Below are 12,395 nucleotides of genomic sequence, written 5' to 3'. Positions count from 1 at the left end.
ATCTGGCTAATCTCTCCATTTTTCATGCCACCTTTCTCTCACCTCCAAAATTTTTTTTTAAACAGACTGTCATTGACGTCTTTTGTTTTTACGTTATCTGAACTTTCCAATATATCATGCTCCTAGAAAGCCATTTCCTCATAGTAAAGAACATTTTTTTAAAGAAAAAAACATTTCAGCAAAACTAGCTGTCCAAGAAAAAAAAAGTCAGACATTTTCTGTAGCATTCCACATCTCTGCAAAGATGGTGGGGGATCACTTCCTGTTTTCAATATTTTGCTTCATTTTCCTTTCTTTTCTGGTCCCAGCTCTCCAGTCTTCTTCAGGGTCCTCTCTTAGTAAAGAGGGATTTCCCTCAAAGCTAAGCCCTGAGTTTGAATTCTGCCTCTTGACATTGGCTATGTGACCCTGAAAAAGTCATCCATCTTTCTGATCCCATTTCCTCATCTGTAAAATGAGGATAATAGCACTCATATCCCTTACCTCTCTCCGAGAGTTATTGTAGGGAATCAAATGAGATCTTAGCCTCATACATCTAGAGTTGCAAGGTGCTTCAGAGATCATCTAGGCCAACCCCTTCATTTTCCAGGTGAGGAAACAGGCTAGAGAAGGGAAGTGATTTGGCCAAGGTCATACAGGCAGTGAGCATCAGAGACAGGATCTGAACTTTTGTCCTCAGATGTGTTGACTAATGTTCTTTCCTTTGTATAATAAAGACTTTGCCCAATTTAGGGAGGTAGCCAAAAGTTAGTAATTATTTTGTCTGTGGCTTACAGGCAGCCTGCCATAGTGGAGAGCCAGCCTTGAAGTCCGAAGACCTGGGTTTGAATCCTGCCTGTGCCTACAGGACCAGTAACATCACCTAAGTACCAAGAGAACTTTCTAAGGCTGTCAGTTGCACAAAGAGGTGTTGACTTGCAGCAGTACGAGGAGTTTCCTGATTGGCGGTTCCTTTTACCATTGGGGGGTTCCCCTCTATCACAGGCTTCTCCTCCCTCCTTAAAATTATTTCCAAAATGTGTCTTTCTTTTCCCTTTTCCATTCTGTGTTATCACACCAGACCTTTCTAGCCACCCACCTTTTTATACATAAAGTAATATAACCCTGATGTTATTTTGTCCAAATTATGGATGGCAATTGTCAACATTCAATTACTAACTCAGAAATTCTAATTAAGCAGGTAGCTTCCCTTCTCTAGATTAGGACAAATATCTTACATTATATCTTCATCATTCAACTAATGCTGCTTTCTCCTGTTACTAAAGATCTCTTAGTCACCAAATCCAATGGCCTTTTCTCCATCTTCCTACTTCACGATCTCTGCAGGTTTGGCATTGTTCATCACCCTCTTCTTGACATTCTCTCCCCTTGAGGTTTTCTATCTATCCTGGTTCTGCTAACTCCAACTCTGACCCTCCTCCATCTCCTTTGCTGGGTCTTCATCCTGGGTAGCCTTGAGAAATTCGAGTGTCTCCCAAGGCTCTGTCCTGGCCCCTCTTTGCTTCTCCCTCTATCACTTGGTGATCTCATCAGCTCCCATAGATTTGATTTTACCCTCTATAATGATGATTCTTAGATCTACTTATCCAGCCTTAATCTACCACCTGACTCTGTCATGGCATCATCTCCCTGACATCATGGTCCTCTTTGAGAAGAAACGACAAACAACAAGGACAGTCTTTTGACCCACAGTATCACATTTCCAACTTGGACATTTCAAACTGAGTGTCCTATAGCCATCTTAAACTCAATATGCCCCAAACTGAACTCGTTATCTTTCCCCCTAAATCCTTCCTTCTTTCTAACTCAATTATTGTTGAGGGTACCACCATCCACCTACTCACCCAGGCTCACAACCTAGATGTCATCCTCCACTCCCCACTCTCTCTAATCACTGTATCTCATTTGATACCAAGTTTTATTGATTCTTCCTTCATAACGACTCTCCAATGGGAGATCTCCTCCAGTCTTCTCTTCTCTGTTATTGCTGCCAACCTTGGGGGTAGGTCATCACACTTTGGACTAATACAATCACCTGCTGGTGGTTCTGCTTCCTGTGAGTCCTTCCCCACTCAACTGTCAAAGTGGTCTTCCTAAAAAACAGGTCTGACCAGGTCACCCCACCACCACCCCATTCAATTAATTCTAGTGGTTCCTAACTGCCCCAAGGGCCAAAGATGAAACCCTGTGTTGGTCTTTCCAAGCCCCCCACGACCTGGTCCCTTCTGACTTTTCCAATATTCTTCTACCTTCCATTTCCCATGCTCCCTGTGATCCAGTGCACTAGCCTCTTGCTGTGCTCACATTCTGGGCTTTTCCACTGACTGAGCTCCATGCTTGGAATGCACTCCCTCCTCATCTCCACCTCCTGGCTTCCCTCAAGTCCTTGCTAAAGTCCCACTTTTTGCTAGAAGCCCTTCCCAGTCTTCCTTCCTCTGAGATTCGATCCAGTCTATACCTGTCTTCCTCATTAGACTGTGAACTCCTAGACAGCCTTTCTTTATATTGCCAGCTCTTAGCCCAGCACCCAGCACATAGCAGGTGCTCAATAAATGCTGTTGACTGGTTTGAAACAGAAACAGAGGCATCTAGACATCAGCAATGACATCATAGGTGAGTAAAATCACCCAAGTACACATGCAACTACAAGGAGAGTCAGAATCAGATCAACAGCGACAGCAAGGAGGCTTTGAGAAATAGCAAGGTGACTTGTAAGGTGAGCAGCCCCCATGGCCCCCATTTTGTAAGGGGCCTCCAGAGGGCAGAGGACTGGTGGGTGGGGAAGTAGGAGGTGAATGTGCACAGGACAAACAGATTCCTCATCATTGTCCTTCGTAGCATTACAGGATTAGTTCCTATTGATTTCTAGTTTATGTTAAATCTAATTTATGTTCTGTGTGAAGCTGTTTTGGACCATCCATCTCATTGCTTCAAAAATTGAATGCATGCTGTTCCATATCTGAAGAGGGCTGAAAAATCCCAACTGCCCACTTTTTCTTCTTTTTGGCACTTACCTAATTAAAGTCCTGCCAGTTGAGGACAGTTTCTTTCCCTGATTTTCCATCATTCTTTTTGAGCTTTTTTCACAGGGCTGTGTCAAAGTAAGGCAAACTTCTATGAGGTATAGAAACACATTCCTCTAACTATATTAAGTTATACAGCTGTAAATTATGTTATAAACAAAAGGAGACCAGGATTGCTAGTAACTACCTCTGTCCCTCTCTCTCTGGCTGTCTGTGATTTTATTAGTGTCAATGGCTCCTAGAGGAGGAACCTCCCTCCATTAATGCAGATTGGCAACTGTTCTGCCATTTACGGCCCTGGAGAGTGACCTGGGCAAGTCATTCTCCTAACCCGAGGCATCTGTGAGTGTCATTAGCAAGGTTTTAAACTCTTTCCAATTAAAAGGGAGAAAGGCGGCATCATCATGGTAGAGTAGATGGAGTTGACCTTTAAGTAGCAACTCTTGGGTTCATGACACATATGGGCTGTGTGACCCTGGGCAAGTCATTTCCCTCTTAGAGCTCTAGTCAGCTCTCTAAGAGCATAAAGAGAAGATGATGACCAGCATTGGTGGGGGAAGTTGCCTCACCTGGAAGTTCTCTACGCTACTGAAACCACAGGCTCTGTCCCTTTCCTACTATGTTACTTAGCAGTTCACAGACTTGAACACAAGGAAAACATTGAGCTGATGGGAACCCAGTGGAATTGCTTCATTTGAAGGAAACTTGGGGAAAATTGTCGTAAGTTCAGGAACATTCCTGATGATCATTTAGTGATATTTAGAGTAAATGATGGCAGAAGCAGACGGGCTGTTCCCAGGTCACGGCTGAGAGGGGACAGGTGCACAGGTGAGCAGTCAGTCCTATTCTCTGGAGAAGCCAAGAGAAAATGATACAAGCCTCCAGCATGTTGGGTGAATCCCCAGTGCTGAACTTTGGAAAGGATATGGATGAAAGTCTCGATGGAGAAGCAGGAATGGATGTGCATGGTCAGTGGAAACTCTCAAATGAAGATCACAGATAGATTTGGGGCATTTGAAAAGAAAAGAATGATAACCTTCAAAACACATTTTAAGGTTTTCAAAATACATTACATATCCTATCATTTGATCCATAGATATAAGGTCCATGCTATAAGTATTAATAGCATCTCTCATTTTATAGATAAGGAAATTGAGGGCTCAGAGAGGCTAAGTGATTTGTCCATGGGCACAGAGCCAGTTTCAGACACATTCCTTCCATGATACCATAAAGCCCCAATATTAACATATGAAACACTTTTCATTTCACTTCTCCTAAGTTATATAGTTTTTGCTTTGGTTTTTTTTAATGAGCACATTTTTAATTTACTATTTTCCTTTCATTCCCCTCCCTTCTTACAGTATTTTATTTTTTCCAATTACATGTAATGACAATTTTTAACATTCATTTGCAAAAAAAAAAATTGAGCTCCAAATTCTCTCTCCTCCCCTCCCTAAAATTTGATACAGGCCATATATGTGCAATCATGTAAACATATTTCCACATTAGTAATACTGTGAGAGAATACTGTTTTCCTAAACAGCCCTTACAGGTGGTATTTCAGATCATTAAATATTTCTTCTGAAAATAGTTGCTATCATCATTTTAATTTTCTACTGACACTTTGGGTTGAAGTTTTAAAGTACATGATGCTGGCTCTCTAGACCTCTCCCCAGACAATCTCAACTTTATCACCAATTAAAACCACTCCGATTGACCTGGCAGACCTCCTCTTTTTCTCTCACAACAATCAGCCCCATCTTTTCTTTTGTCTTCTTTTTGTTAAATTTTTAAAAATATATCCAAAGACCCCCTTCTCCAAAAAACCCTAATTCTCAGAATGAAAACTGATGCCTAAAAAAAAGCAACATCTTTAAAAAATAATAACTTTACGGACTCAATACTGTATTTCAATGCATGTAACTGCTCACCATCACTGAGGTCAACTAGAATTTCCTTTTGAGAGGTAGTTGGTCTGTGGGTATTCACATATAAAACATCATCTTTTTGAATTTCTCATGTCTATTCTGGCTATTTTCTCACATGAACAACATTTTGGGAGATTCATCTCAGTTCCTTCCTTATCAACTTGATATTTTTTATTTATTCTCTGCTTCAACTCAGATGACAGCTTCCATGTCTGACTTCCCCAATGACCTAATTTAATTTTAAAAATAGACACATATATACACACACATACACACATATATGTATACACACACACACACACACACACACCCCCCTCAGTTCCCTCCTCCCACCAAATCCAGAGATTTCATCCAGCTCCTGGCTTATAAATAATGGAAGCCTTGTCACCAAAGTTAGTATTTCATCTGAGTTTCTCCCTATTTATAAATGCAGTGGGCTGGGGAAAGAAAGGTTCCCTCAGCCTCTTCCTGTTACAATAACTCTATTGTCATTCCCTGAAAGCAGGGGGGATTCACTTACTCTTTCTTGAAGTACATGGTCAAAGCAAACAGATGCATTTTTGTTGCAAAGCTTCACCTGTTGCTTCTCAAACTAGACAAAAGCATGCTTCAGCATACAGAAATCATCTGAAGCAAAGAAGCAGAGCAAAAATTCTCCTTTGCCCAAATGTAAAAGGTACTGTCCATCTGTTGGAAATAATTTCTCTCTCTGCATCATTGTCAGTCTTTCAAAGGTTGCCTACTTATGGGGGACAAAAAGGCTAGGTTACTAGCAATGGGAAATACAATATTCCCAGAAAAATGCTACCAAATAAAAGGTGAGTTTGGGGATCATGGCTTAGTTCTCCCTTTCTCCATTCTCCAGAATTTGATTTGCAAATCATTCCACATTTACAGCTGTTGCCCCTGCTGTCTCTGGAAAGGGTTCTCCTAGTTAGAGCCTTATAGCTGCAATATATCCGGCAAATGATTAACTCTCTGTTCCCAAGACTTTCCTGTTTTAAGTTGGATGGGTTTCGAGATGGGGGGGGAAAGACAGAAACAGGAGTCACCTTAAAGTCTGACACTGCAAGCCACTTTTAATGGTCCACACTAAAAAGAGGCATTCCCATTTGGTATTGCAGGATGGAAAGAAATCCAGACTGCCAAAATCACAGATTTGGAGCTGGCAGAAGAGCTCAGGGGTCATCTGGTCTGACCCGTTCTCTTTACGGAGGAGGAGGAGGAGGAGGAGGAGGAGGAGGAGGAGGAGGAGGAGGAGAGGCCTACAGGCTCTTGACTTGCTCAAGGTCACACAAATGGAAGAACCTAGATGCAAAGCCAAGATCTGACTCCAGATTCGGCGCTTTCCACTCCCCGCACTGCTTAAAAACCTTCTCGGTAGGCGTGGTTCTAAGCACACTGGTACCACCGCCGCTACTGACACTTTTAAAGTGCCTTTCCCATACAGGAAATACTGTCCTGGCACTTTGTAGAGAGAAGGTTCTGAATCACAATGGAAACTCCTCTTTGGTGGAGCTAAATTTGAGAATGCACTCTTCTTCCCCTCAAAATAAAAAAGAGAGTGGTGGCGAAGGAAGGAACCCATGAGTTTTCTGAAAAATAATTATATTAAATAAACGCCAAATAGCAGGTGGTTACTCTTAAAAGTCGATGCCTCATTGAGTCCTGAAATACTGAGAACTCTACTGTCTCTTCCATCGACACAGTAATGAAAGCTCCCAGGGCATAATATGGATATTAAGTTCAGATTGGGGGAGGGGGAGCAGAGCCGGTGGAGGTCCGTCCCGCTGCACCTCCGGGCTCCCCCAAGATCTGCAATCTGGAGGGCAGCGCTGGGGCGCCTGGGCTACTGCCTGTCATCGTGAGGGGCGCAGGGAAATTCCGAGTCCTCCTGGGGCTTGGTCCCGTCCGGGAGCAGGGTGGCCCGCACCTTCCTCTTCTCTTTGAACCTGCCCGAGCGGGAAATCTTCAGGTTGCGGCGACTGCCGCCTGATTTCTCCTCGCCCAAGCGATCGAGCCTGGGGTCGGCGGTGCCCGGGAGGCCGGGGTGCTGGCAGTCCGGGCTGGGCGGAGAGGGCTCCGTGGAGCCGGGCTGCGGGCCTGCAGGGGATGGAGGCTGCGCCCCTGCGCTCCCGCCCCCACTACTGTCCTTGCCTTTCTTCCAGCTGCTATTGGCGAATGATTTCCACCAGGAACCAGAACTGCTGCTGCTGCCGCCGCCGGAGCCGCCGCTGTAAGCCATAGCCGCTGCCCCGCTTCTGGGTCCGGGGCGGCCAAGGCCAGGTGCCTACTTATTTCTCCTCTCGACCACTCCTGCCCCTCCAGCTAGAGCCGGGGGCGTTGCCCTGTGGAGGGAGAGGTAGCCAGGCTCCATGACTCTTCCTTCTTGCCCCCGCCCCTCCCTGACACACCCCCTCCGCGGCTCCCCCCCCATCCCAATCTGGGCTCCATTCTGCTCTACACCCGTGCGCCTAATCTCCGGGAGACGGTGAGGGCGGGGAATGAGGGGTGCAGGCAGTCCACGGGATATGAGTTCCGCGAAAGAACCTGAAGCCAAATTCATCCTCCCCCCCAACCCCTCGTACCTGGAAACAGGATCAGATGAGCTCCCCCTCTCCCCCGTAAGCCTAGGGTCGCCTGCTCTCCCCTTGGCTCACAAACAAACTGTCCCTGGGGGCCTCTGGGCTCGCAGAGGTGTGACCGCACCACCAGGTGGAGACTGCCTCCCAGGAGATCAGCCTCCAAAGGGCGGGTTAAACATTTGATTTACCGAAAGGGGAATTCGGGGTGGGGGAGGGGGGTGTCAGGGTTCCGAAGAACTGGAGGAAAGCTTCCCGTCACTTGGATTAACAAGGTCCCTGGGAGTTCAAGGGAGTGGGGGTGGGGGAGAAACCAGACAGGTCTGTCCACTCAGCATGGGCAGACTTTGCACTACCCCTGGTGAGATGAAGGCTCCGGCCCTGGAGGCCTTTCCATGAGAAACAGGTGCTTAACCAAGCTTGGCCCAGGCTCCCTGGTCCGGTGAAGGATGACAAATTGGAGGGGGCGGGGCAGGACTTTCAAACATTGCTGATTTTAGTTTTCTGGCCCATAGATAATAGGAGACTGCAATTTATACCCAAGTAAAAAAATGAGGGCACTAGGCTCTAGTTTTTAAGAGACTAGGAACTTTTCTGCCCTGTCTAAAAAGGCCTTTGTACCCAGAGTACTTGGCTCTGGGAGAAGGCCTCTCCTTCTCCCCCCTCCCCCCCTTAACCTGACACATTCTCTCACAGTTGGCATAAGGGGGCTTCAGAGTGTAGCTGAGCAGCCGAGAGTGGGGTAGACCCTGAGACACTATATTATAGCCCAGGTCTGTCGGGAGTTCTTGTGAGTTGGGCTCAGTCACTTATCTCTGTCCCCACAGAGGAGATAGTGGTAGAATGGGAAGGGCCCCTGGATGGAGCATCTGTGCACTGACTTGGTTGTGAATGGAAGCTCTCCCACTTAGGGTCTGGAATGGCCCTTAGAGCTCATCTAATCCTAGTGGCTCAGGTGGATTGAGGGACTTGGCCAAAGTCACATTAGTAGCAAACAGGGCTGGGGTTGGGGGCAGAGTCAGAGGCTTTCTTCCAGGAGATTACTGCTTGGTCAGCATCAGGCCTTGGGCAAATCCCTGGATCCCTGCAGCCTCAGGGGGTTGGACAAGATAAGGGGCTAAACTGGGATAGGTAAACTCGTTGTAAAATAATATTGGTATAATTATTTTTTCAATATAGTTAGGTTTCTTTTACTACCTTATTTTATTTCATGCATTTAAAAACATTACTCTGAGAAAGCACCCATAGACTTCAGCTGAACTGTCAAAGGGCACCATGATACACAGACACATACAAAGACTAAGAACTCTTGGGAACAGAGTTTCTAAGGCCCCTGTAGTTCTATATCTATGATCAGTAAAATGAGAGTGTTTCTCCCCAGTAGAAACACTCCAGCATACAGCTGCACAATCTTAAATTGGGTGGTGGGGGCAGCTAGGTGGCACAGTAGATACAGCACTGGCCCTGAAGTCAGGAGGACCTGAGTTCAAATTCGACCTGAGACCAAACACTTGACACTTACTAGCTGTGTGACCCTGGGCAAGTCACTTAACCCCAATTGCCTTAAAAAAAGTTTAAATTGGGTACCATGTGTTTAAAAAAATGCATCACAATTCTCAGACTTTAGACTTGTGAGTAGTCTTGAATGAAAGATGTTGAAAAGGAGAGAGAGAGTACCCAATTAAAGAACTTTGAACCTATGACTAGGCTTGTTTCAATTCAGTCTTGATCTTAAGGTACATAAATGCCTCATTTAGGAATGAAAGCAAGAGAGCCCCCATCTAACTCTGGAGGTAAACAGTGATTACTCGGAGTTTTAACATTCTACTAAGGCAGCCTCCAGTTGTAGCAGAAAGAGCAGGGGGCTTGGAACTCAGTTATAACTGACTTCTGACCCATCCTCCCTGTGTGCAGCCCTTTCTGACTGAAGATAAGTCACTTGCCCTCTGAATCTGCTCTCCCCTGGTGAGTGTTTTACCTCAATCTCAGGGAATGATGCTTATAAGGAAGCACTCACTATAGAAATGCGACCTGTTATTATGAGGGCTTTACACAGCTGATTTCTTTGGATCTTTGGTGCTCCAAGTGGGGCAGTGACAGTGATTTTTTTCAAAAATTTCTTTTTTTATAGGATACCTTTTAGAGTCAAAAGGGACGTCAGAGGCTATCCAGTCCAAACCCCTCATTTCATTGATGAGGGAACCAGAGAGGTTCCCTATGAGTTACTCACAGAATTACAGATACTAGGTATAAAGGATAATATTCCAACTCTAGTCCTCAGATACCAGAAGTAGTGGTTTCTCTACAATATCAGAAGCCCCTGGCATGTACCCGAAAGAGCCCTGCCCTGAAATAGTTTCCAGCCCAGATAGGTCTATCAACTTTTTAGCTGGAACACTGGGGCAAGTCACAAATTCTCCAAATCTAGGAACATGAGGACAAAAGTCACAGGCTACTTTTGCGGACTTTGGAGGACTGTTGGGAGTTTTGTATTTAAAGGACTAGCTGCTAGAGAATGAAACTTTGCTTGAGGAAACAAATCCTTTTTTAAGTCTAGGACAGGTTTGGGTTTTTCTCAGGCTGGCTGGATGAGAGACATCGTACTACTGGCTGGGGCGTTCTTCTCCAGCTGGCCGGCACCTGTTACACTGCCAGTCCCTGGGAGGGCCACCTGCAGCTAAAATTGCCAGAAGGCAGGTTCTCTCCCACTTCAAAGCCAAGCCACGACCGGAGACCACAAGGCCAGGTTCTTCCATCTTCTGTTCTCCGAAAACTGGCAGAAAGGCCTCAGCTGCCGGTCCGGGAAGTGGCTGCTCTTCACACACTTATCTTGGGGGCGTGTAAGGCCAGGCCTGCGAGCAAAAGTCTTCTGACAACTAAGGGGCTGTTTGAAAAGGCGGTGGAGCAGCCAGACAGCCTGGGACTGCAGAGTAAAAGCCCTCTCGCTCCCTTCCCGGCCCCCACCCTAATCCCCCACCTTCGGCTGCTTCTCACCTACTCTGGCTTCCTCTTCAGGGGAGAGCAGAGCGGAGAAGAAATGGGCGCTCTGCTGGGCTTTCGTCCGGAGGCGGAGCTGGGGATAGCTGAGGAGGGCGGGTGGCTTCCCAGCGCTTACTCCACTAGGGCAGAAGAAGGTAGGGGGCAGTAACCTCTCTCCGGCAGGTGTCCTGGCGCCAGGGGATGCTCCGTAGAAGGCGCAGGGTTTCGGGATCCCATCCCCTTGCAGTGGGTGTCACCGGCCGCCAGCTCCCCCGAAGGGAGGGAGATGGATGGGTGGGGCAGATGCAGACTGTTTTCCCGCTAGCTTAAGTATCTACAGCTCAGCTGGCTGGTGCGCTACCTCCCCTTGGGGTCCCTCCGAGGCTCCTGTATGACCTTGGCCCCAGGGAGCTTGGCGCGCGCGAGCCGCTAACCCCGCCAGGAGGAGGAGGAGGCGGGCTGCTCCCTTGGCCTTGAGGGGAGGGCGGGGTCCCCCGCTCCCCCGGCTTCAGGCATTGTCTGTCCTCCGCCTCCCTCCCGGGGCCTGGAGTGTCAAGGGGCCTGGCTCGGGGGCGACTGCAGAGGCGGCTGTGGACGTTCTGGGAGTTCAGGACTCCAGGTGAAGGTGAGAACTTGGCGCTGCCGCTTTCTGGCCGCCCGGATTGGGCCGAAGTACCGACGACGTGGCGTCATCCAAGGGGGTTTGATTGGAGCTGCGGGCGCCGAGTGTCCGGGAGGAGGCGGGCTAGGTGACAGGCACACCTGGTGGGTGGGGGAGCTGATGAGTAGCTGATGGGAGGGGGTAAGGGGAAGGAAGGGGGTGGGTGAGCAAGTGCTCGGGGTGCCCGAGATTCGGAGGCAGAGAGAGACAGAGGAGAGAGGAGCAGGACGTCAGTTCACTCTCACCAGCCTCATTTTTGCAAAACTTCTTTTCTCCTAGTGTGTGGAGCCAGGGACCTGGAGCCAGGAGTACCAAGGCATGGTAGCTGTGTGACCCTGGACAAATTCCTTAACATCTTGAATCTCGTCTTCATTTTTAAAACGAGGAGATAAAGTACCTGTACTACCTCCCTCGCAGGACTGACTTGAGGTTCCTCTGAGATGGTGTCTGTCCGAAGAGTGCTTTGCAACTTTTAAAGGCCAATGAAGGTGTCAGCCCTTAATATTGGGGGGGGGGGGGCCGGCGGCGAGATTTTTTATTTCATCCAGATAAACAGGGGCTGCTGAAGAAAATTTCCTCTTCCTTTTGTCCCTCTGCTCGGCAAAGTAGAGCTATAGAGTTTCCTGAGGCACTAAGTGGGTAAATGACCGGGCTGGGATTACCCAGTCTGTATCAGAGGCAGTCCATGAACCCAGATCTCCCTCACTTTCCAGCCACGATGCCTGGAGCGTGGTCCTTGCTGCCTCGTAGTCTTCCTTTTGGTAATAGATTATGTTAGCTATCGTTATTTGGCCAATAAGTGACATCCGCTGTTACCATTGGGCCACTGCGATTCTTGCCTGCCAGCTCTCTAGAGCCCTTTGCTTCTCCAGAGTTCAGGAGTCTCAAATAAAGTGTTCTTTGGGGCAAAGGGTTTTGGGCTTCCAGATTTATCTGAAATGTTACCAGTGGGAGACTTAATAAATTCAGCAACCCAGCAGTTAGGATAATGAAATGTCCTCCCCAAATTAGGAGTAGGAGAGAAATGTGCCTCTTGGAAGGTTTAGATCTGCAGGTACAGGGAGATATACATAGTAACGTTTCATACGGCTGTGGATTTAGAGGCCAAGGGCTGATGGAGGCAAGAGCAGGCCAAAAGCCTCTTCCAAATCCTCCTTTGCTTTTTGCCCCTACTTACTAGCCGTCCCAGTCTTTCAAGGAGGCCCACCTATGGGCCCGGCTA

General features: G+C 47.4%; 1 protein-coding gene and 1 long non-coding RNA gene across 3 annotated transcripts; one reads left to right on the top strand and one right to left on the bottom strand.

Annotated features, from left to right (window-relative positions):
- Positions 1-4,244: 4,244 nt before the first annotated feature.
- PRR15 (proline rich 15) lies at positions 4,245-11,126 on the bottom strand. 2 transcript variants are annotated; one of them, XM_020993382.2, is made up of 2 exons: positions 10,528-11,126; positions 4,245-7,299 (listed from the first exon to the last, which is right to left on the bottom strand). In XM_020993382.2, the coding sequence occupies exon 2, from the start codon at positions 7,194-7,196 to the stop codon at positions 6,801-6,803; it is 396 nt and encodes a 131-aa protein (XP_020849041.1). In that variant the 5' UTR covers positions 7,197-7,299; positions 10,528-11,126; the 3' UTR covers positions 4,245-6,800. The 2 variants fall into 2 exon arrangements, with proteins under 2 accessions (XP_020849041.1, XP_020849040.1); XM_020993381.2 differs by lacking the exon at positions 10,528-11,126 and adding an exon at positions 7,540-10,471.
- Positions 11,051-12,086, top strand: LOC110213012 (uncharacterized). Its single transcript, XR_013485282.1, has 2 exons — positions 11,051-11,137; positions 11,453-12,086. It is a non-coding gene; the product is annotated as an uncharacterized LOC110213012 (long non-coding RNA).
- The last annotated feature ends 309 nt before the right edge of the window (positions 12,087-12,395 follow it).

The sequence above is a fragment of the Phascolarctos cinereus genome, unplaced genomic scaffold, assembly GCF_003287225.1.
Source record: "Phascolarctos cinereus isolate Bilbo 61053 unplaced genomic scaffold, phaCin_HiC Scaffold_1;HRSCAF=81, whole genome shotgun sequence".
NCBI classification, from domain to species: domain Eukaryota; kingdom Metazoa; phylum Chordata; class Mammalia; order Diprotodontia; family Phascolarctidae; genus Phascolarctos; species Phascolarctos cinereus.
This window is presented reverse-complemented; position numbering and strand designations above follow the sequence as displayed.